Consider the following 23,311-nt stretch of genomic DNA (forward strand, 5'->3'; position numbering starts at 1 on the left):
CTGGTAGGCTACAGTCCGTGGGGTCGCTAAGAGTCGGATACGACTGAGCAACTTCACTTTCACGTTTCACTTTCATGCATTGGAGAAGGAAATGGCAACCCACTCCAGTGTTCTTGCCTGGAGAATCCCAGGGACAGGGGAGCCTGGTGGGCTGCCGTCTGTAGGGTCGCACAGAGTCAGACATGACTGAGTGACTTACCAGCAGCAGTAGCAGCAGCTAGTGTCGATTGGGAATATTTTAGCCAATTAATTGACCTCATAATATCTACCAGTATAAAGGAAATGGCCTATGTAATATCTCAAAGAGAAAAACTTTTATATAAGTATAAGAAGACTGTATAAGCTTGACTCCTTGCAATATCTTTTCAAGCCCTTTCTCAGTCTATCTTTTATGAAACCATACTATACTCACAGTGTACAAGGAACATTTGTGAAAACGGAAGTCGGGCTCTTTTGATAGTAACTTGTAATATTTGTCTTTAAGTTTTCCCTAAGTAGTGTTTCCTTTCTCTGTGAAGCTCTGGCATCCTGATTTAGAACACTCAATGTAGACTGACTGAGTTTTAGCTTTTTTTTTTTTTTTAACTATTGCTATATTAACCAGGAGTATTCAAATGCTCCCAAATTTTGTACTCCAGGATAACAATTCAAATCCATATCAATTTGTTTTATTGCTGCACTTACCATCTTTGCCTTTTCATCCACCAACAAAACTAGGAGAGGAAAAGCAATGAACTTCTATTTTTATGGGTAAAAGGAACATCCCAAGAACTTCTTTCACTCCTTTTAAATCATAAAAGCTAGAACATGAAGATAAGAGTTGTAACCATTCATGGTCAAATATCTGGCACAAAGCACATTGGGTTGGCAGTCTCTATAAGTGTATTTTCCACAAAGTCATCCTTGCTGACGGCAAGAAGAATTTCAGTCTTCTATACCTGGTTGACTTTGACCAGGAAGCCCACTTGGCTACCTCAGCTCTTCCTGAAGCCCCCAGTTTGCATGTCAACTGTCACCATGGCCAGTCACCATAAACCCTCCAATATATTAAATTGATACAGGCACCTGTGCCTCTGTTTCAGCAGGGACAGGTAATATGCATTGAGTACTTAGCATGTGCCAGGTTTAAGGTTAAACTCTTTACATGCCATGGTGGATTCAATCATCATGATAAAATATCAAAAAAGTTCCAGAAAAACATCTATTTCTGCTTTATTGACTACACCAAAGCCTTTGTGTGGATTACAACAAACTGTGGAAAATTCTTCAAGAGATGGTGGTATCAGACCACCTGACCTGCCTCCTGAGAAATCTTTATGCAGGTCAGGAAGCAACAGTTAGAACCGGACATGGAACAACAGACTGGTTCCAAATTGGGAAAGGAGTACGTCAAGGCTGTATATTGTCACCCTGCTTATTTAACTTACATGCAGAGTACATCATGTGAAATGCTGGGCTGGATGAAGCACAAGCTGGAATCAAGATTGCAGGGAGAAATATCAATAACCTCAGATATTCAGATGACAACACCCTTATGGCAGAAAGTGAAGAGGAACTCAAAAGCTTCTTGATGAAAGTGAAAGAGGAGAGTGGAAAAGTTGGCTTAAAGCTCAACATTCAGAAAACGAAGATCATGGCATCTGGTCCCATCATTTCATGGCAAATATATGGGGGAACAGTGGAAACAGTGTCAGATTTTGTTTTTGGGGGCTCCAAAATCACTGCCGATAGTGACTGTAGCCATGAAATTAAAAGACACTTGCTCCTTGGAAGAAAAGTTATGACCAACCTAGACAGCATATTGAAAAGCAGAGACTTTACTTTGCCAACAAAGGTCTGTCTAGTCAAAGCTATGGTTTTTCCGGTAGTCATTTGTGGATATGAGAGTTGGACCATAAGGAAAGCTGAGTGCCAAAGAATTGATACTTTTGAACTGTGGTGTTGGAGAAGACTCTTGAGAGTCCCTTGGACTGCAAGACAATGAATCAAATCAGTCAACCCTGAAGGAAATCAGTCCTGAATATTCATTGGAAGGACTGATGCTGAAGCTGAAACTTCAATACTTTGGCCACCTGATGCAAAGAACTGACTCATTGGAAAAGACCTTGATGCTGGGGAAGATTGATGGCAGGAGGAGAAGGGGATGACAGATGATGAGATGGTTGCATGGCATCACTGACTCAATGGACATGAGTTCGAATAAGTTCTGGGAGTTGGTGATGGACAGGGAAGGCTGGCATGCTGCAGTCCATGGCGTTGCAAAGAGTCAGACATGACTGAGCGACTGAAATGAACTCAACATTAATATCTCCATTTTCCAGAAGAAGAAATTAGGAACGTTAAATTACCTGTTCAAGGTCACCAAACCAGCATATGACAGAAGCAGGATTCAAACGCATGTCTGAGATCCCAACTGATGTACTATAACGCTTAACAATCAGAGAGTCTTCCTTGAAAATAGATAATTGGAAACTTATCAAGTCTAACCCCTTTATTGTATTTGAAAAACAATCCCAGAGAACTAGGCCTCCTGATTCTTATTGTAGTGTTGTGTGTGGTCTAGACATGGTCTTTGTAACATGCTCTTCTAACCCACCCCTGTTCTGCACCTTGCTAGCATTCCCCATAGCTGAAGGCTCCAGGAAGTCTCTTGGCAGGGCTGGTGACTGTGCAGTTGATTTGTCAGTGTTTTTTGACCAGTTGTGTGGTGGACATGCCTCTCCTCCAACACTGCCTATCTGCATGCGTGTGTGCACACATACTCATACACAGAGCAATACTGGCTTCACATCAACTGTCTTATCCCAAATCTATTCTTGATGAAGCTATTTTTGGGGGCTACATTAGGGCCCCCATAAAAAATTTTTATGGGAAAATCTGTTTCAAAAAGGTTCAGCCTCAGCAGGAGTGTTGTTAGGCATTAGACCCACTCCTTCTAGAAACAGGCAGTTAAAACTGCATATTTCATTAGTAGACCAGAGCCCCCAGGACACAAAACAAGCAAACACCAGTTTGACAAACATTAAATTCAACATCAAACAGTCTAGCAGGGGAGATGGCTTGCTGATAGGTGTCTTGTTGTTCCAAATGCCGTACCCAATTCTGGTTCAGACACAGTGCAGTGCCTTAGCAGAAAGCTTTCAGAAAATGAGCTCAAGATGACAGAGGTGATGTAACCTACCATGTAGAAGCTCCCAGGCCAGCCTGACACATAGAGCCACATCCTAATGAGACCAGTGACTATTTATTGACTCTTGTGACCTGGTAGTCAGAATTTTCTTTGTTCTTGAAGAAGAAATATGATCTTTAAAGGGATTATGTAGGAGGAGAAGAAGAGAAAGGTCTAACAACGTCAAAATGTATTTTAAATAATCTGAATAGAATTAATGAGCAAAGAAATTGGAAAAGTTAATTGTGCATCTTAACAACTCGACTGTCGCCTTTCATTTTCTAAGCAGGAGGAAATAATGCAAAGGCTGCAAGAGAAATAAGTATTGTCTGCCCATAAAGGTAGTCATTTCTCTTGTCTTAGATTCTTCACATCCTCCTGGACCTAGCAAGGTCCTCTAGCTGGAAAAACTTCTAAATGTCAACTCCTGTGAAGGTGACAGCCCTGATGTAAGCTGAATTTATTTCCATTATCCCTCTTTATTCACCAGTTCCAATAGCAACACCATTGACTCCTATGCAACAATAGAACCTTGATTTCTCAGGGATAGGGAACTGACATGAAAGATCTACCTTGTTGGTGGGTATCTTAACTGGGAAATTGGGAGTTGAGTGACCAGGATTCATTCTTTTCCATGGAGAGGTATGGAAACCCCACATAGTCTGAGAGACCAGAATAAGGTTTGCAGTCACATAAACTTGGGTTCAAATTCTAGTTCCAGAATTTACTTGCTGTGTGCCTTTGAGCATATGGTATAAGTTCCCTATGCCTCCTCTATGCCTCTATGCCTCTATGCCTCAGTTTCTCACCTGATTATAAAATCGGAAAGCTGGTTCATACAGAATAGTGCCTGGCATATAATAAATGCTCAAAAAAATTATCAATAGTTTTACCTTGTAAGGGTACTAATAATGGTTTTAACAATAATAACAGTAATAGTAATATTTATTGTGGATATTGAATAGTAAAATGAATCTGAAGCACTCATTACATGATAGATATTTGAACGTGTTAGTTTCTACTTCTCTTCTCAGAAGCCATATGTCCACTTATGAATTCTAGAGACATTACAAGTTTTCTTCTCTCTGTGACAGAAAAAGGTTCAATATGACTCAAGGCCTTCTGGTTCCAATTTTGAGGGGCAGATTTCTCTCTCTCCTCCAAGACAAGTAATCATCCAGAAGCAAGGAGAAATGGAAAAAATAAAGGATATGTCAGTTTAGACTTGGTTACAGAGGCCTGGGAACAAGTCAGAAGAGACAGATGTGTTTAATGGCCAATGCATTTGTCCAAAGGAATCATTTTCACTGGCCAGGAGCCCAATTAAACCTGTAAAATGGAAATCCAGAAAATCAGATTAACGAGCCAGTCATTAGTGAGGAAAAGACCCAGCTAATTCTGTGTTTAGCATGACAGATGGGCCCAGAGCAAATAATTGGATGACATTCATCAAATGTAAAATAAAAGGTGTCACTGAAAGGGAAAGTGGTAATAATCTCTGGGATTTACAGTGCCAGCAAATTTGCTTGTAAGGAAGAGAAAAGTTCATCAAAATAGATTAATAGTTGCTAAACTTTATTCCTTCCTTGTGTGATTGTCAGAGAACCGCACAAATAATAGCGGAGAGGCAGCGAACGCATTAGGCTGGCATCACTCAGTGCTGGGAGGACTCTGCTCCCCGGGGAAGCGCTAGGGCTTCTGTGTGGAGCTGAGTCCCTGGGACCAGCAGGCACTGGGCAGGGATGGCGGGTGCTTCTCTGTAGCCACCGTTCGTTAGCCACTAAACAACAGAGAAAATCGAATCTGAAGGCTCACCAGTTAAGTGAATGAATCACATTTCATTGTTCAGTTAGTCAGTTAAGTATTGACCTCCTGACCTATGCCTGACATTTTTGGGGATATGTTCATTCCTAGTTATATGTTCAAGCATAGGCTGGAATTGTACATGCCTAGGTCAATGAAGGGCTGTATGTTGTTGGACAAATTAGTGACCTCTTAGCCTCTATTTCCTGACCTATAGAGGCTATATCCTCTATGGGTCAGGAATATATGATATAATGTGTGTGTGTATATGTATATATGCAAGTGAAGTATGGATTAGAAACTGCTTACTGTAGCATCTTCCATGTTAAAAGTTTTCACTGCGTGGTAATTATCGCTCTTCTTGTTTTTATTAACTCACCACTTCTCCTCTAAGAAGGCATCATTTTTAAGCTGTAGCATCAGTGCCATGACAGATTTTCTGGGGATGTAAACATATGCACACACATCAATTACAGAAATTTAAAAGAACATGTTTTAAAGACATTGGAATCAAGGAAATATAGTGCTGAAATCACGATACCACTGGTGACATGAATAAGATGAATAGAGGATTCGTCAGTCTCAGGAGGAGGAGAGCAGGTTTAGAGCCAAACTTCACTAGGTTCATACTTGTCTTATGAACCTAGTAAAGGTTCATATACTTATACTTGGGCAAGTCGTTCCATAGACTCAGAAGGGTTGTCAGTGGGGTTAAACTATTAATAGATAATTTATATAAGGGCTACGTGCAGTTCTGGAACAGGAAAGATGAACCCAATTGATGACAATTTTATCATTATTTTTATCATCATGCATCCGCTGATTGCCTGCCATGAGACCAGCATTATTTAGGAATTAAGAAGTTATAACTTTATAATAGGACATGGAGGGATCACTATAGGTATATGTACACCACAGGAGTAAATGCTGAAAGTGCTGTAGAAGTGGAAATAACAAAATTCAGGAATTAAGAGGAGGGAGAAGTTAGAATGGTGCTGTCCACACCAAGGCCCGTGAACTCCTGGGCCTTACATGACGTGTGAAGCCTCAGGTTGGATCCTGCAGTACAGCCACTGGCATGTCTGGGACAGAGGGAGGGCTGCAGGAGCCCCTGGATGTCTCTGGGCGGGGGAGGGGGTGCTGTGATGTCAGAGGCAGCAGAGAGCCTCTGCGTTCCTTGGGCTTTGTGCAGCCATTTAATACATTTAATACTTTTCCATGGTATTTCTGAAGTGTAGTTCCATCTTTATGATATACTTAAGTGCAGACCCTCCCGGGTGGTATGTGTGAGCTTAACAGAGAGAGAGAGAGGGAGAGAGAAAGAGAAAGGGAGCCTGTGCTTGAATAGCGCTATAACAGGCACAGCTGGGCTGAGTTCCAGAGTCAGTGAGACTGAACACACACTCAAGGGGACCACTTTGCTTTCCTTCAACCCTCGGTAATTTGGAAACCCCACCGGCCTTGCTCTCTGCTACTGATGAGAAGTCTGGCGGTGCTGTCGTCTTGTTCCCTATGGAGGTGACTGGATGTCCTGGGGAAAGGCATTTTTAGTTGCTGAGTCCTGGTTGGCGTTAGTGCTGAGATTTGTCTCTTCTGATGCTGGGCTCATTCACTAAAGGTGAGGATGGTGAGGTTCAGGGTGTCTTGTAGAGAACTGAGTTTTAAGCATTTGATAGGTAACCAGAGGATGTATTCTGGGCTTTAAAAACTTTATCACTGGGTAAATGGTCTTCTTGTGGGGGTGACAGAAATGATTTAGAACTAGAAGAGGTGTTGGTAGTATAGCACTGTGAATATGCTAAATGTCACTGAATTATACATTTTAAAATGGTTAATTTTCTCTTATATGAATCTCACCTTGGTTAAAAAAATTTTTTTGTCATCACTAAACACAAAATTCAGGAAAGTAGCTGCATCTGAGAGGGAGGCAGGGTTCAAGATAGGTGAGGAGCAGAGAGGCACAGAGCTGTATGTCAGCTGGCATTTAAGTTCTGCTTCTGTGCTGCTCTAAGTGTGGTCCCCAGACCAGCAGCATCAATATCATCTGGCAACTTATTAGAAAAAGAAATTCTTGGACCCCACCCAGACTGATTGAATCAGAGGCTCCATGGGTGGGGCCCAGCAGTCTGAGTTTTAACAAGCTTTCCAGGTGATGCTGGTGCATCCTGAAACTTCAAAACTACTGATCTGCTTCTTGGGTTTGCAGGTATGTTTGCATGTGTTGGTTTTACAATGAAAAGTAAAACCAAATTAAAGAAGCAAATAAATAGCAAATTAAAGAAGCAAATAATTGCCAGGATTAATGGTGACTGTGTTTAGAACCAAGGGTTACATTTTAACCAGATTTTATGCAATTGAGATTTATTTTAAAAAGGAAAAAAAAAGAAGTTCTCTGGAACTCATTGATCTTAATCTGTCAACATCCCACCTCTAAGCCGGCATAGAACAACATAGATTTAGAACAGATGTCTTACCCAGAAAAAAAAAAAAAAAAGGTCTTGGAATACAAGACAAGAGTGATTCTGGTTAGAAAATAGAGATAGCAATGACCATCAGGGAGAAAGCTGCTCTCTCCTGTTGGTTTCCAGCCTAAGTCTTTGCACCAGGTTTTTTCACAGCTCTGCCCTTGCACTGACTCGAACATCTGCTCTCCCTGGCAGCTTGTGGTGCCTGCTTTGTGGGCTTCCAATCTGCAGAGGTTAAGGAGGAACCACAGGAGATGCCATGCCTCAGAGTGAGGAGCGATGGGTGGCTTTCACTAGAAATGTAACAACCTCCCACTCTCAGCAGCCGCTATGGATGGGCACCAAGGTTGGAGCAGATTTAAGGGACTGGCCTGTCTCCAGCAAGTGCTGGGGTCTTAGTGAGCACAGAGCCTGTGGCCCCAGTAATTGCCTCCTCAGCACAGAAGCCTGGTTGCTATTGTCTCCCTGCTATTTTCTCTGAACAGGCTATGTTGTCTTCTCCTGTGAATATTAATCTCCCCTGAGTTAGGGTAATTGGACCAAGAGCAGCCATCTGCAGAGCTGTGCAATTTGGCAGGCTTGCTAGCAAGTGCAGGGCAGAGGACCATTTCTTGCTGTGGTTTCTGGGTCCTCTAAGAATCCATCTTTCTTCTAGTGAGGTTCCAGACCTTGACGTCGCCAGTCATGAACTAGCAGAACTAAGATTCAGGCTTTGGATTTCTGACTTTCAAATCCACAGTTCTTTCTTTGACTTTTGATGCCTTTAATTAACTTGCATATGGAAAGAATCAACAGGTATCTGTTCAGTGCATGGATATGTAAAAATAAAGGGGAAAAAATTGTGCTCAGATGGGAAGTGAAATTAATTGCAAAGTAACAAGAGCTTTGAGCAATAGTAATTATCCAGATTCAGAAAAAAAGTTTCTTTGATAGTCATGTCATCATGGTAATGGAGTAAAAACTGTTTAAGAAAAAAAGAATAGAATATGTAGATCATGAATATAGCCCATATCAATAGCTTCCATCTGTTTTCTGTTGAAAATGTTTATTGTGTATGAATTCAGAGCATAGCAACCAAGTAGAGAGCCCCTGCTCCCCCAGATATCACCAGCCATGGGGAAAGACTTCTGGAATTGCTCACTTATTGTCTAAGTGCTGTGACGTGGGAGTGACTTAGGGTGCTGTGGGGTTGGAGGATCAAAGGCAACAGGGAATATTCCCTTTAAGGTTGTCACAAACCTACTGTGGTTACTGATGGAGAGGCTACCACTTTCCACCTTGCACTGGATCTGTCTCCCCACCTGACCTTTCTGTGTTTCCCCATGATCCAGGTAACAACTGGTGGAAGAGCCAGCTACTACGTGTCCTACCGAAGAGAGGCCTTCGCTCAGATAAAGCTGCCCAAGTACTCACTGCCCAAGGTATTCATCACCTGCTGCCCTGGGTCCTGCCAGACAAAGCAGCAGGGAGAGGCTGTCTTGTTGGGCTGTGGAAGGTTTGATCCCTTTCTGGGAGACAGCAGGCATTCAGCCTGACTTACCACTGGGGGTTTGGCCTCTGCTCATGTCAGTGAATCTGGGTTCTGTGTTCCCCTCCCAGCAGGATATCCAGGCAAGAGTTTTGATTTCCTATCACTCAAACATACAGTATAACCTTGGGTCATTTCCCAGGACTGGTAGTGAAAGGAACACTAGCTTTGAAATCTCTTCTGTGGGTCCCTATCTTTCACAAGGGCCTTTTTGATGAATAGAAGGCCAGACTCAGAATGGCCTAGGTAGAAACTTTATATGCACACACATATATGTGTGTGTGTGTGTGTGTGTGTGTCTGAGAGAGAGAGAGAGAGAGACTGTAGCTGATGGGTACATCAGAGAGAGAGAGAGACTGTAGCTGATGGGGACATCCTGCAACTGTGATCCTATACAATGGTCCTATAAAGTCAATTACAGATGTTACAGAAAATGAGAAATTAATGCCTGTGGCCCCTGGGGCTACATATACTTACATATATGTAAGGTGCATAGGTGAGTCCCATGTCTTTCATGCTTCTTTCTATATTTTAATGCTAAGTATAAATGCACTGCTTGTACTTCCATTCCCTTCTGCCACAATGAGTAATTAAACAGGAATAATTTACTATAATGTTAATATCGAATCATGGCATTTTAACTCCTGTTTTGGAAAATCATAACACTATTCTGTAACTCATCCCTTATAAACAGTGGATCCTGGGAGAAGATGGGTCTTAGAACCTCAGTGTGAACATGGGCAGGCCTTAATTGCATTAAAGCCTCAGTTGCATTATTGAGTCTGCAAAGAAGCAAAGTCTCAGATTGGACATATATCAAATGTAAAGTTACAAAGACTTCGATCTCCAAGCCAGTGCTAAGAAGCATGTCATGAAAAGTGAAGTGAGTACAGAGGTAGAAGAGTTATGAGATAAGAAGATAGATAACCATCTACCCCTAGTGGCTTTTATCCATTCATTTATTCATATAATCATGCACATATTCATTCATTTTTTTTCCTTTCTTTATTCACCCATTGATCTTGTCTTTTTTTCCGTTTAGGTTTTTACTCAGTGCCATGCATTGAACTAAGCTTTGTGGTTAGAGTGGTATAAGACACAGACATTCCCTACCTTCATAAAGCTTGTATTCTGGTAGAGATGGTAAACAAGCAATTGTGGGGATGAGAGGTGTTATAGGCACAGAAGTTCAAGGTCCATTGTGACATAATAGTTTCAGTTCAGTTCAGTTCAGTCACTCAGTCGTGTCCGACTCTTTGTGACCCCATGAATCGCAGCACGCCAGGCCTCCCTGTCCATCACCATCTCCCGGAGTTCACTCAGACTTACGTCCATCGAGTCAGTGATGCCATCCAACCATCGCATCCTCAGTCGTCCCCTTCTCCTCCTGCCCCCAATACCTCCCAGCATCAGGGTCTTTTCCAATGAGTCAACTCTTCTCATGAGGTGGCCAAAGTACTGGAGTTTCAGCTGTAGCATCATTCCTTAAAAAGAAATCCCAGGGTTGATCTCCTTCAGAATGGACTGGTTAGATCTCCTTGCAGTCCAAGGGACTCTCAAGAGTCTTCTCCAACACCACAGTTCAAAGGCATCAATTCTTCCGCACTCAGCTTTCTTCACAGTCCAACTCTCACATCCATACATGACCACAGGAATAACCATAGCCTTGACTAGCCGGACCTTAGTCGGCAAAGTAATGTCACTGCTTTTGAATATACTGTCTAGGTTGGTCATAACTTTTCTTCCAAGAAGTAAGCGTTTTTTAATTTTATGGCTGCAATCACCATCTGCAGTGATTTTGGAGCCTAAAAAAATAAAGTCTGACACTGTTTCCACTGTTTCTCCATCTATTTCCCATGCAGTGATGGGAGTGGATGCCATGATCTTCGTTTTCTGAATGTTGAACTTTAAGCCAACTTTTTCACTCTCCTCTTTCACTTTCATCAAGAGGCTTTTGAGTTCCTCTTCACTTTCTGCCATAAGGGTGGTGTCGCCTGCATATCTGAGGTTATTGATATTTCTCCCGGCAATCTTGATTCCAGCTTGTGTTTCTTCCAGTCCAGCGTTTCTCATGATGTACTCTGCATAGAAGTTAAATAAGCAGGGTGACAATATACAACCTTGACGGACTCCTTTTCCTATTTGGAACCAGTCCGTTGTTCCATGTCCAGTTCTAACTGGTGCTTCCTGACCTGCATACAGATTTCTCAAGAGGCAGATTAGGTGGTCTGGTATTCCCATCTCTCTCAGAATTTTCCACAGTTTATTGTGATCCACACAGTCAAAGGGTTTGGCATAATCAATAAAGCAGAAATAGATGTTTTTCTGGAATTCTCTTGCTTTTTCCATGGTCCAGTGGATGTTGGCAATTTGATCTCTGGTTCCTCTGCCTTTTCTAAAACCAGCTTGAACATCAGGGAGTTCACGGTTCATGTGTTGCTGAAGCCTGGCTTGGAGAATTTTGAGCATTACTTTACTAGCATGTGAGATGAGTGCAATTGTGCGGTAGTTTGAACATTCTTTGGCATTGCCTTTCTTTGGAATTGGAATGAACACTGACCTTTTCCAGTCCTGTGGCCACTGCTGAGCTTTCCAAATTTGCTGGCATATTGAGTGCAGCACTTTCACAGCATCATCTTTCAGGATTTGAAACAGCTCAATTGGAATTCCATCACCTCCATTACTTTTGTTCATAGTGATGCTTTCTAAGGCCCACTTGACTTCACTTTCCAAGATGTCTGGGTCTAGATGAGTGATCACATCATCATGATTATCTGGGTCATGAAGATCTTTTGTGTACAGTTCTTCTGTGTATTCTTGCCACCTCTTCTTAATATCTTCTGCTTCTGTTAGGTCCATACAATTTCTGTCCTTTATCGAGCCCATCTTTGCATGAAATGTTCCCTTGGTATCTCTAATTTTCTTGAAGAGATCTCTAGTCTTTCCCATTTTGTTCTTTTCCTCTATTTCTTTGCATTGATTGCTGAAGAAGGCTTTCTTATCTCTTCTTGCTATTCTTTGGAACTCTGCATTCAGATGCTTTTATCTTTCCTTTTCTCCTTTGCTTTTCACCTCTCTTCTCTTCAGAGCTATTTGTAAGGCCTCCCCAGATAGCCATTTTGCTTTTTTGCATTTCTTTTCCATGGGGATGGTCTTGATCCCTGTCTCCTGTACAATGTCACGAACCTCAGTCCATAGTTCATCAGGCACTCTATCTATCAGATCTAGGCCCTTAAATCTATTTCTCACTTTCACTGTATAATCATAAGGTATTTGATTTAGGTCATACCTGAATGGTCTAGTGGTTTTCCCTACTTTCTTCAATTTAAGTCTGAATTTGGTAATAAGGAGTTCATGATCTGAGCGACAGTCAGCTCCTGGTCTTGTTTTTGTTGACTGTATAGAGCTTCTCCATCTTTGGCTGCATACAATATAATCAATCTGATTTCAGTGTTGACCATCTGGTGATGTCCATGTGTAGAGTCTTCTCTTGTGTTGTCGGAAGAGGGTGTTTGCTATGACCAGTGCATTTTCTTGGCAAAACTCTATTAGTCTTTGCCCTTCTTCATCCCGCATTTCAAGGCCAAATTTGCCTGTTACCCCAGGTGTTTCTTGACTTCCTACTTTTGCATTCCAGTCCCCTATAATGAAAAGGACATATTTTTGGGGTGTTAGTTCTAAAAGATCTTGTAGGTCTTTATAGAACCGTTCAACTTCAGCTTCTTCAGCGTTACTGGTTGGGGCATAGACTTGGATAACTGTGATATGGAATGGTTTGCCTTGTAGAAGAACAGAGATCATTCTGTCTTTTTGAGCTTGCATCCAAGTACTGCATTTCGGACTCTCTTGTTGACCATGATGGCTACTCCATTTCTTCTGAGGGATTCCTTCCCGCAGTAGTAGATATGATGGTCATCAGAGTTAAATTCACCCATTCCAGTCCATTTTAGTTTGCTGATTCCTAGAATGTCAACTTTCACCCTTGCCATCTCTTGTTTGACCGCTTCCAATTTGCCTTGATTCATGGACCTGACATTCCAGGTTCCTATGCCATATTGCTCTTTACAGCATCGGATCTTGCTTCTATCACCAGTCCTATCCACAGCTGGGTATTGTTTTTTTTTGGCTCCATCCCTTCATTCTTTCTGGAGTTATTTCTCCACGGATCTCCAGTAGCATATCGGGCACCTAATGACCTGGGGAATTCCTTTTTTGGTATCCTATATTTTGCCTTTTCATACTGTTCAAGCTCACCAAATATGGATAGTGAGGGCTAGTTTTCTAAAGAAAGTGATGCTTATGATGATTCAAGGAAAGTGAGGAGTTAACCCTGCAAATAAATGTTCAGGAAGCTGTTAGAAAATACACACACTGGCCCTATTTTAAGACAAGGCTTCCCAGGTGGCGCTAATGGTAAAGAGCCTGCCTGCCAGTGCAGGAGATGTAGGAGATGTAGGTTCGATCCCTGGTTTGGGAAGATCCCTTGGAGGAGGAAATGGCAACCCACTCCAGTATTCTTGCCTAGAGAATCCCGTGAACAGAGGAGCCTGGTGGGCTACAGTTCATAGGGTTAAAAGAATCAGACACAACTGAAGTGACTTAGCATGCACACACATGTGCATATGTTTAACAAACTAGAAGGCCATATTAAGGGACAGGGTTCCATAGAAGAGATGGAGACGTTGGCAGGGATCATAGTAAGTAGCCCCAGGGGCCACAGGCATTAATCTCTCACTTTCTGTAATGTCTTTGTGATTGACTTTATAGGACCATTTTATAGGATCGTGGTTGCAGGATGTACCTATCAGCTATTCTAAACCCAAGCAGGAAAGAGATACCCTTCTTGCAGAACATGAAGAAGGGGAAGTTCATGATCATGAGAATGACCTTTAGCAGCAGTCGGGTGATTTCCATGTATTGGCCCAGGAAAAGAGTTTCAGGAACTTTCTAAACCACATTCTCCATGTAGCACCTATTTTGTTTCTTTATGTATGCCTATTTTATGTATTTTTAACCTTCTCAGGAAAACAAACAGTTTGCTCCCCTGGGCAGTATGGCTGCAGGTGGGAACAAATGAAGCCTGGCATCGATCACAATCCTAGAACACTCCATTAATGACTAGCAGCCCCATGGCAATTTACTGTGATGGACTACCATCCATGCGGCTCCTCTGATAGAACTTCATCCAGAACAGCTTCTCATTAATATGAGGGCTGCTGTGAAAATAGCTGGATGGTTATTGATCCCCGTTATTAGTCGGCATTGACCCGGATTTTTGTAACCTCGGACTAGGATGTGAGGACAGAGTGGGCGGAAGGAGATTGGTTCTTTCCATTGTTTAAAAATTGAAATGGCTTTTAAGCAAGTTGTTGCCATTCCATGTAGTGCCGCAGCTGCTGCTGGGCATCTTGCTTAAACACAAAAACACAGAAAAGCTCCCTGCCATCATTGCCCTCACACTTCCACTCCCAGTCTGTTCAGAATATGCTCTCCTGGGGCACTCCTTGGCTTTGGAGTGTTTTGCAGGGAAGGAAATGAAGGCCATTAATAATGAGCAGCATTACTAGGGGCAGCAACCTTGTGCTGCGTCCTCCATAACCCAGCCCCTGGGCATCGAGTTGGCGCTCTCAGGCCACTGTCATGAAAAGCACGCACCAGCAGAGGGCTTGGAGCCAGATGATGGGAGCCCTGGCAGCCTCGGGAAAAGACAATGGAGCTCATGAAGAGAATGAACAGAAATCAGGCCTTTCCTTCCAGCTCTGCCACCTGCTCATCTATGAGCCCAGGTCTTCTCATCTGTGAAATGGGCATCATAATACCATGTGGCAAAGTTGCGAGGATGCAGCAAATGACTTGTTTTTGGTAAGGCATAACATACTGGGCAAGTCTAAGCAACACTTGTGATCAGGGGAAATACTACTGATGCTCTTAACCTGCCAGGTGAGTTCCTGATGGGGTCATATCCCAGGCTTCTCTTGCTTTCAGAGTTGCTTGCCTCACTGGACCACTCTGAGTCTCATAGACCTCCACTTGTCTCTTAGATTCTGGACTTATTCTTGACTTCCTATTCTAACAGTCATTTCTGCAAGAGAAAAAATTGTTTTTTGCTGGTTTATTTTTACGTGGAACATTGATGACAATGTTGAACTTGACTTGAGATCCAGATTCCTGGGAAACAGCAACGTTTAGGAAATCCTCCTGCCCTTTTGTGTTCCTGAACATGGTTACCTCAAACCCCCCATGCCTGCCTTCTCTTAAATGTTCCTTTCATTTACCTTTGGCAAGACCAGATTCCTGTCCTTTTTCTCGTAAGTTATTAGCTGAATCATTTGTCCCCACCGACCAATCTGGATAAAATGCTTGTTAATTCAACTGGGCCAGACTTAAGTCTGACTTTTCTTCTGAGAATCACCTGACCTTAAGGAAAACAATTTCCTGTCTACCTATTCACATCACTCCCCACAGTTCATTCCAGCCTTCCTTCACTTCTCCCAATACAAGCGATTCTTTTCTGCCCTCACTCTGGGGGTGCTTGCAGATATTTTGATCAGAGTGCTTTTGCTATTACAATAGTGTTTTCAAATAAAATCTCTCCTTACCTGAGTCTGGGTTTGTTTCTGACAGTAGAAACCCCACTTTTCTTTTTTTTTTTTTTTTCTGGTTTCCCTTCCTGGATCCCGTTCCCTTGCCATCCTTAAAATGTTGATGTTCCTGAGTTCTGCTTGCATAAATCCCACAGTTAATCCCACTTTGACTAATGAAAGAGGAGGGGGGAAATAAGTTTCAGATTATTTATTATAATGATAGTGATATTAACCTTTTCCTTAATTTCCTTAGGAATGTTTTCCTTAATGTTTGCATTTCCCCAAATGCTGATTTAGCCTTCCTTGCTGTGTCACAGCCTTACTTCCTAAAGAGTCATCTGTAGTTCTAACCTCTTTTCTCCCTTTCATTCACTCTTGAACTTGCTGCTAGTTTTCCTCAGCTCTCCCACATCCATCTCTCCACTATTCCACTAAAAATCTGTTAGCCATTGTTACTGCCTGCGTGCCAAATCCAACCAGACATCTCCATATCTTTATCTTTTTCCGTTTTTTTTTTAACCTCTCTGGAGCATCTGACACTGGTGGGAGAAAAATTAATTTTTGGCGTGTAGATTCCCTTTGGCAGTGTTGTTGCTGTTGCTGTTTTCTTGATTTCCTTTCCTGGATCCCCTTCCCTTGCTATCCTTAAAATGTTGATGTTCTTAAGTTCTCCTTGCATCCTTCATGGTTCCTGAGTGACCTCATTCCTTCTCTTCATACCAATGAGTTCTATATCCACAGCTCCTGTGCGCATCTGTGCATTAAATTCTGAACTGCATTGTTAACTGCCTGTTAGAGGTACCTCCCCTTCATGGTCCCATTTAACAACTGAGCTCAGAGTCTCTCCCTTTGGTCCTTTATATCTCCTCTTCCTCACATGTTTACTTACTTACTTCATTGATTTACTCAGGAGGCTTGTGTTGGATGTCTACCACATGCTAGATGCGCTGCTGCTGCTGCTGCTGCTAAGTCGCATCAGTCCAACTCTGTGCGACCCCAGAGACAGCAGCCCACCAGGCTCCACCATCCCTGGGATTCTCCAGGCAAGAGCACTGGAGTGGGTTGCCATTTCCTTCTCCAGTGCATGAAAGTGAAAAGTGAAAGTGAAGTCGCTCAGACATAGCCAACTCTTAGCGACCCCATTGACTGTAGCCTACTAGGTTCCTCTGTCCATGGGATTCTCCAGGCAAGAGTACTGGAGTGGGTTACCATTGCCTTCTCCGAGATACTCGGGTAAGTGCTAAAAATAGACTAATAAAAAAGAGAGACATAGCTTCCGCTCTCTGGGTGCTTAGAGTCTAGAGAGAGCCAGATATCACACAAATAATTATAGAAGTGATTATTAATCTTGATTGTAATGAATACTCTAAGAAAAAATAGAAAATTTTGCAATTCAGATATCTGAGATATTAAAGATATGGCCTTCTGCCTTAGCCCCTGTAGATGCCACCTCCTTACTACTTCAACAGTTCATTCCATAGGGTTTTTATAGAGAATCTACTTCCTCAGTTCAGCCCTTGTACACTCCTGCCTAGAAGGTTGCCATGACCTTTTAAGCCTTCTCCTTGCCTCTAGCATTGCCCCATTTAAATCCACTCTTCACAGTGCTTCCACACTGAATATCATCATGTAAAGAATTTGATCATCTTAAACAAAATCTATGCATTGACCAACTCTAATCTTCTCCTTCTGCTTCAAATCTTGTGTCAACTTTGTACCCTCTTCAGGGTAGAACTTCACTGTGCCATGCAGAACCCCTAGTAATGTGCCCACTCTCTATCTTCATCTTCCGCAGCAAAAAATGGCCTTCAGGCTCTTCTAGGTTCCATACAATCCCCTGAATGCTCCACCCTCTCTCTCACCTCTAAGCCTTTGTACTCCTTTCACCATTTTCGGGATGTCTATTGTAGTCCTTAGTCAAGTTCACGAAAGGCTACACAAGTTTGTGATATCTCCACCACCAAGTGGGCATCTTCTTGAAGTCAGGACCTACGTTTTATTCTTCTCTGTATTTATTATGGTGTTTGGCACAAGAATGAAGTTATATTGGGCCCAGATTAAATAAAATGTTTCAATAACACAGAGGTATTTTTATTATTGTTCATCTAGGAAGCTGAACGGAGAAGGCAATGGCACCCCACTCCAGTACTCTTGCCTGGAAAATCCCATGGGTGAAGGAGCCTGGTAGGCTGCAGTCCATGGGGTCGCTAAGAGTCTTGACATGACTGAGTAACGTCACTTTCACTTTTCACTTTCATGCATTGGAGAAGGAAATGGCAACCCACTCCAGTGTTCTTGCCTGGAGAATCCCAGGGACGGTGGAACCTGGGGGGCTACCGTCTATGGGGTCACACAGAGTCAGATACGACTGAAGTGACTTAACAGCAGCAGCAGGAAGTTGCAAGCTTAGATTTTTCAAAAAGCAACTATGATTCTTTCTAGTGACTGTATTGGGAGGATGTAGGGAAAGTGTTATTTATAATCATTTAAATAAGGAAGTGACACATGCTTTGAAATTAGATTAGGGTAGCAAGATGAAAGAAATAAGTTTTATTGTCATTCAGATTCCTATTGGGCCAATTTTAAGTAACAATGCTTTTTTGTTGTTGTTTTTCTGGAAGACTTAATATTCTGATTCTTGGTTGACCCCTGTTCAACTCTAAGACTTGTTAAGAGAGGGGACACATCGTTCAGAGTTTTTCAAAAATTGATGCCCCAAATTGCATACACCAGCATCATCTGGAGGGTTGTTCAGGTGGTAGAACCCAAGATTCCACACCAGACACACTGAATCTGAATCTCAGGCATTGGGTCGCATGAGTCTGCATGCTATCAGGAGCTCCAGGTCAGACCGATGCACACTGCATTATACACCCATTGGTAAGGAGTTTAACCTCTCTAGGTAGTCTTAGGCTCAAATCTTAGTAATGTACTAATCAAAGCTAAGTGACTTTGATTAGCTAAGGAATTCTCAAGCAGAAATCCCATAACTCTATATAGAAGAGAGTAGTCCCTCATCCTGGAGCCTGGAATTACTGCTCACCAGGTGACACGGTCCCAGTGCAGGTCTAAGATGTACTCACAGCAAATCTGGCTGCTTCTAATCCTGACCATGCCCCAATGTTTTAAGTTGTTTCCTTGCCCACCCCCGGCCCAACACTTCTTTTACATTAGTTTAGTCTAAAATAACTTAGCTCATTCATTTTTATGACCAAAACATCTGGGGAAAGCCAAGCATTTCTATTGCATTTTTAACAGGGTAAGTGAATTTAATCCGAATTTCCTGCAGCTGCTATTTCCCCTCCTACTGGGTTCCTGGGCTTTCATTCCACACCAGCACAACATGACTTCATCAGATGGTTTTTAAGAGTAAGCCTCATTTCCATTTTCAAGCACCTCAGCAGGAACCTGCAATTCTACAAGGTGTGTAAACACGAACGAGCAGAGCAAGTGAGGTCTTAGTCAAGGTGACCTCGGAAGTCCAAGGCTAGAGGCTGAGATTTCACAGAGGATCTCCAATAAAAAAGATCCAGGACTCCTTTTCTTACTTTCCCCACCTCCCAGCTGTCCAAATCAAATGTTTGCTTCTTTTGAAAATCAGCTTGGAGGAGCTCTCCATGGTTCTGATATTATAGACATGGCTGCTCCTGTTTTTGTTGAAACCATTTCTGGGAAAGGTGGGTCAAATAAGGTAAAAGCTAGATCCAGCCTACTTGTTAACTTACTGTTAGTTCACTTGCCTGTGTCCCTGTCACTGTGCTTCCCGCATCAGTGACAAGGATGCCTCTCTTTTGCTTTTCCAGCATGCTATTACTCCTTGGCATATACACTTGTATATTCATAGTTATTCATTTTAAAAATTACTCTTGTTTTGTCAAATGTTTATCCAGGTCAACATTTCCTTCTGACAGTATGCAAACTGGGTTTTGAAAACTATTTTGAATTCTGAATTATTAGAAATGATTTTAGAAATGACCCAGTCATTTCTAAATACAATTAGAATTAGGAATTAGGAATACAAATTAAAGTGGCTTCAGGGACCAAGAAGGTAACATTTTTATATAGGCAGATGATAGGAATCTTTGGGTATGCAAGGCTAAGACTTCAGTGATTACTGACTCCATCTAAAATACTGCACTTTCAGGTATATGGTAGAGGCTTTGGTCAAACCAAGGGCTTCCCTGGTGGCTGAGAGGTAAAGAAATCCACCTGCCAGTGCAGCAGATGTGGGTTCAATCCCTGGGTCAGGAAGATCTCCTGGTGAAGGAAATGGCGGCTCCCTCCATATTTTTGTCTGTGAAATCCCATGGACAGAGGAGCCTGGTGGGCTTCCATCCATGGAGCTGTGGAAAAGTCAGATAGGACTTAGTGACTGAACAGCAATAACAATAATAGTCAGACCAAACAATTATGATTCACATTCATTTCATGGGTCATTCATTTGCAACTTCTGGTTTAGCAGTTATGTATACAACTAGTTAGAAGCTAACAAATAGGTTAGAGTCATGTCACAGAGGTTCAAAACACGGTTTGGCTACTTATGAGGTATATAATCCGAAGCAAGTTGGTAAACCTCTGTGTGCCTTATTTAATTTCTTAGTAAAATGGAAATAATCATACTACCTCCACTGTAGAATTATTTGGATTTTTTAAATTGAAATAATGCGTTTAGAGTATGCCCAAATGTTAGCTATTTTTATTGTTAGCTTAACCTCTTCACTCTGTTCAGTGAGAAATTGGAAGCTCAGGGAAGCTGACATGTTCAGTATCATGCAGCTGACTTATAGTAGAACACTATTGTGACCCAGAACTCTGAATTCAAGGTTAAATATCCTTTCCTCTATAATCTGTGGTTTTCAAATATTATTCTATTAGCAGTAGAACCCTTCCCCTCCCCCCTCCCCCGCAACCTTTTACTCCTAAAACATTACACAGAACTCCATGATATAACAAATCTAAGTAGTGCTGGTATGTTTGAAACAGATTTGGAAACCCAGAGCCCCACCCTTTGGCTGTGCCTCTGGGCCACCCTTCTTCCAATCCTCATCTGAAGATTCCCAAGAAAGGCATGAAAACCACTATCCTAGAAATGTTGAAACCATAAATTAAGATGGAGTGAAGGGAGAGGCCCTGTCTTTTTTTCATGTGTGGGTTTCCTCACGCAAGATTGTATGTCTCTGTTAGAGCTAACACCACTTTTCAGTTATAAAAATAAAAAATGAAAGTGGATAAATCCCCTGAAGCCATGGAAAATGATACCCACCAAAGCCCCTTACACCCATCTTACTGTCACTTAGCAAGGAGCAGAAATCACGAAGCTCATAATTTATAGCCTTGGCCCAACACAGAATTGTTTAACATCGCCTATAACTCAAGCTTTTCCTCAGCCATTTCATAAGTCATGGTAATTACTCTGGGTCCCAGTGGGCACGGTGATATGGAGATCTGCTGCCTTATGGGCTTTCCATCTTCTTCCAGGACATGCACATCATTAGTACCAATGAGAACCAAGTGTTTGCAGCGGTCCAGGAGTGGAACCAGAATGACACGTACAACCTCTACATCTCAGACACACGCGGGATCTACTTCACGCTGGCCATGGAGCACATTAAGAGCAGCCGAGGTCTGATGGGAAACATCATTATTGAATTGTATGAGGTATGTAGCCAACATTATCCTGCACTTGAGTCTGCCTCTCTTTTTCATGAGTTCTAACAATATGAACACAAGCATTGGAGTCATAAAGTTCTGAGTTCAGATATCAGCTGTGTGTGTACTTAGCCGTTGTGATTTGGGGCAAGGGACTTAACTTCTCTGTGCCTCAATTCCCTCACCTGTAAAATGGGGATAAAACATCTATCTAATAAAATTATTGTGAGAATGAGGGGTAATGTTTGTAAAGCACCTTGTGTGGTAGTTGACTCAATAAGCCTTCAACAAATGGTAGCTAGAGTCGATGTCTTAAATATAGCATGATTGTAGGCCAGAAGTGAAGGTACTTGACATCAGTGATCTCTTAAGTACCCTTTTCAAATCTGTGCTTCTTTCTGTGAAGTCTAGGTGGAGGGATTAGTACTATTTGTATGCTTTAAATTATTTGGAAAGTCATGTTTTATGAGCAACTTTATAAGAGAAGAAAGCAAATATCAGTGGTAGGAGTGAAGGTTCCTCTAAAATGCCACCAGATGCCAACACCTATGTATGGGAAAGAACTGGCCTTGACTTAACACTGAAATTTTCTTATTTTTAAATATGATAACCTTCATTGGGTTTATATCTGTCTATCTATAGATATACATATATACACACGCACCAGTTAAAGAATAATTTATCTAGGAAACTAAGTGACTCCATTTAGAGACTATATTAAGAAAGCAACCTAATTGTTTCAGTAACCCTAATGATATATTGTATGTCTGTACTTCTAGTAACAATGTATGTGATCTTTCTCAATGAAAGTACTTGACTGACTACTTCAACTAGATGGATTGAGTTTAGCAAAGTAGGTATGTCTCATTATCTCCAACATTTACTAGTAACTTGTGGTCAGACCCCTAAATACTGTGCTGGTGGAGGTCATTCATTCACAGTTGCCTCTTGGGGGTGGTAGCTGCAGATTGCTTGCAGAAGCTGCTTCCATGTGAGTTTTCCCCTTTGAGAAGTGGGAGTGGCTGTCAAAACAGAGAGGTGGGTGCATGGACTTCTGCTTTACAGTGGTCTCTTCTGAGCTTCTCATGTCAAAGTTCCAGGATCCCCTAATCTGGTGTCTAACTTGGTTGCTCATTTACTAACAGTGATGGAAATATATAAGATCCCAATTATTTTACAAGGTAGAAGGAGGATTGCAAAAAGGCATGGGGTGAATGGAAGTATATAAAAAGAAGGAGAGACATGAATGTCAGGGAAGAAATACCCTGATTTTCTAGGAAGTAGACTGGTGCTGAAATAATTCACTTAGCAGCAAGATTCCAGCCTGGGAAATGACCTAGATTTCTTCCCAAAGTTGTAAAGACCCCACTAGAGATGACTAAAGAGTGTAAATGGCTTTGAGAAGCTTACATTTTCATGCCTCTAATCACACTAGGAGGCAGAACTATACCTTTGTTATTGTGGAATAAGTCGCATCTGTGGGAAGGTCTGGATGAATGTTCCCAGGATGGAGGCCATTCCTGTTTGCACAAGTAAGCCTGTAGAGGTAAGAGGATTATTCATGCTCCTGTGGTCAGAGCCCATTAAGAGAGGTAGACGTTGCTGCAGATGACCTTTAGTTGAGAAATCCGTTTCTCAGACTTTGCTGATATGGTATGGAGTGCATTTTGCCTCTGTGCTGTTCCTTTTCCTTAAAAAAAAAAAAAAAAAAAGGGTTCCTGAAATTCCTTGGTCATGTAGAACAATGAGACATTCTGCTCTGGAGTATGAATCAAAATGAAGAATGTGCCAAGATACATGTGATTTTTTTTTTTTTTAATCTTGCTAAAGTTGGTCTTGTTGAGGGGGAAAAAATTACATGGTGTCATTGCGTTCACATAGAAGCAAGATATATCAGGCAAGGTAACTTCTCTAGAGCCAATTCTGTTGTCCCTGTTCTTCCTTCATTTTTATCAGGGTTGATTGTATCCCTGTATTGTGTTCAAGTCCATGAGGAAAGCAGGAAAGACAAGGGTCCTCCCCCTCAGGGAGCTTGCAATCTAGTTTTTTGGGCTTTGAAGGGGTCCATAAATGAATTTCCTCTTCTTCCTGCCCAAGAGTGAAAACAATTGAG

At 42.0% G+C, this 23,311-nt stretch overlaps 1 protein-coding gene across 1 annotated transcript in view; it reads left to right on the top strand.

Annotated features, from left to right (window-relative positions):
• Nucleotides 1–23,311, top strand: part of SORCS3 (sortilin related VPS10 domain containing receptor 3) — a 635,061-nt gene that overhangs the window by 490,895 nt on the left and 120,855 nt on the right. The window contains exons 8-9 of the mRNA XM_068961512.1: nucleotides 8,769–8,858; nucleotides 21,028–21,207. Coding sequence (XP_068817613.1) covers nucleotides 8,769–8,858; nucleotides 21,028–21,207 — 270 coding nt within the window. The remainder of the gene's footprint in view (nucleotides 1–8,768; nucleotides 8,859–21,027; nucleotides 21,208–23,311) is intronic.

This window comes from Capricornis sumatraensis, chromosome 23 (genome assembly GCF_032405125.1).
Source record: "Capricornis sumatraensis isolate serow.1 chromosome 23, serow.2, whole genome shotgun sequence".
Taxonomy (NCBI): domain Eukaryota; kingdom Metazoa; phylum Chordata; class Mammalia; order Artiodactyla; family Bovidae; genus Capricornis; species Capricornis sumatraensis.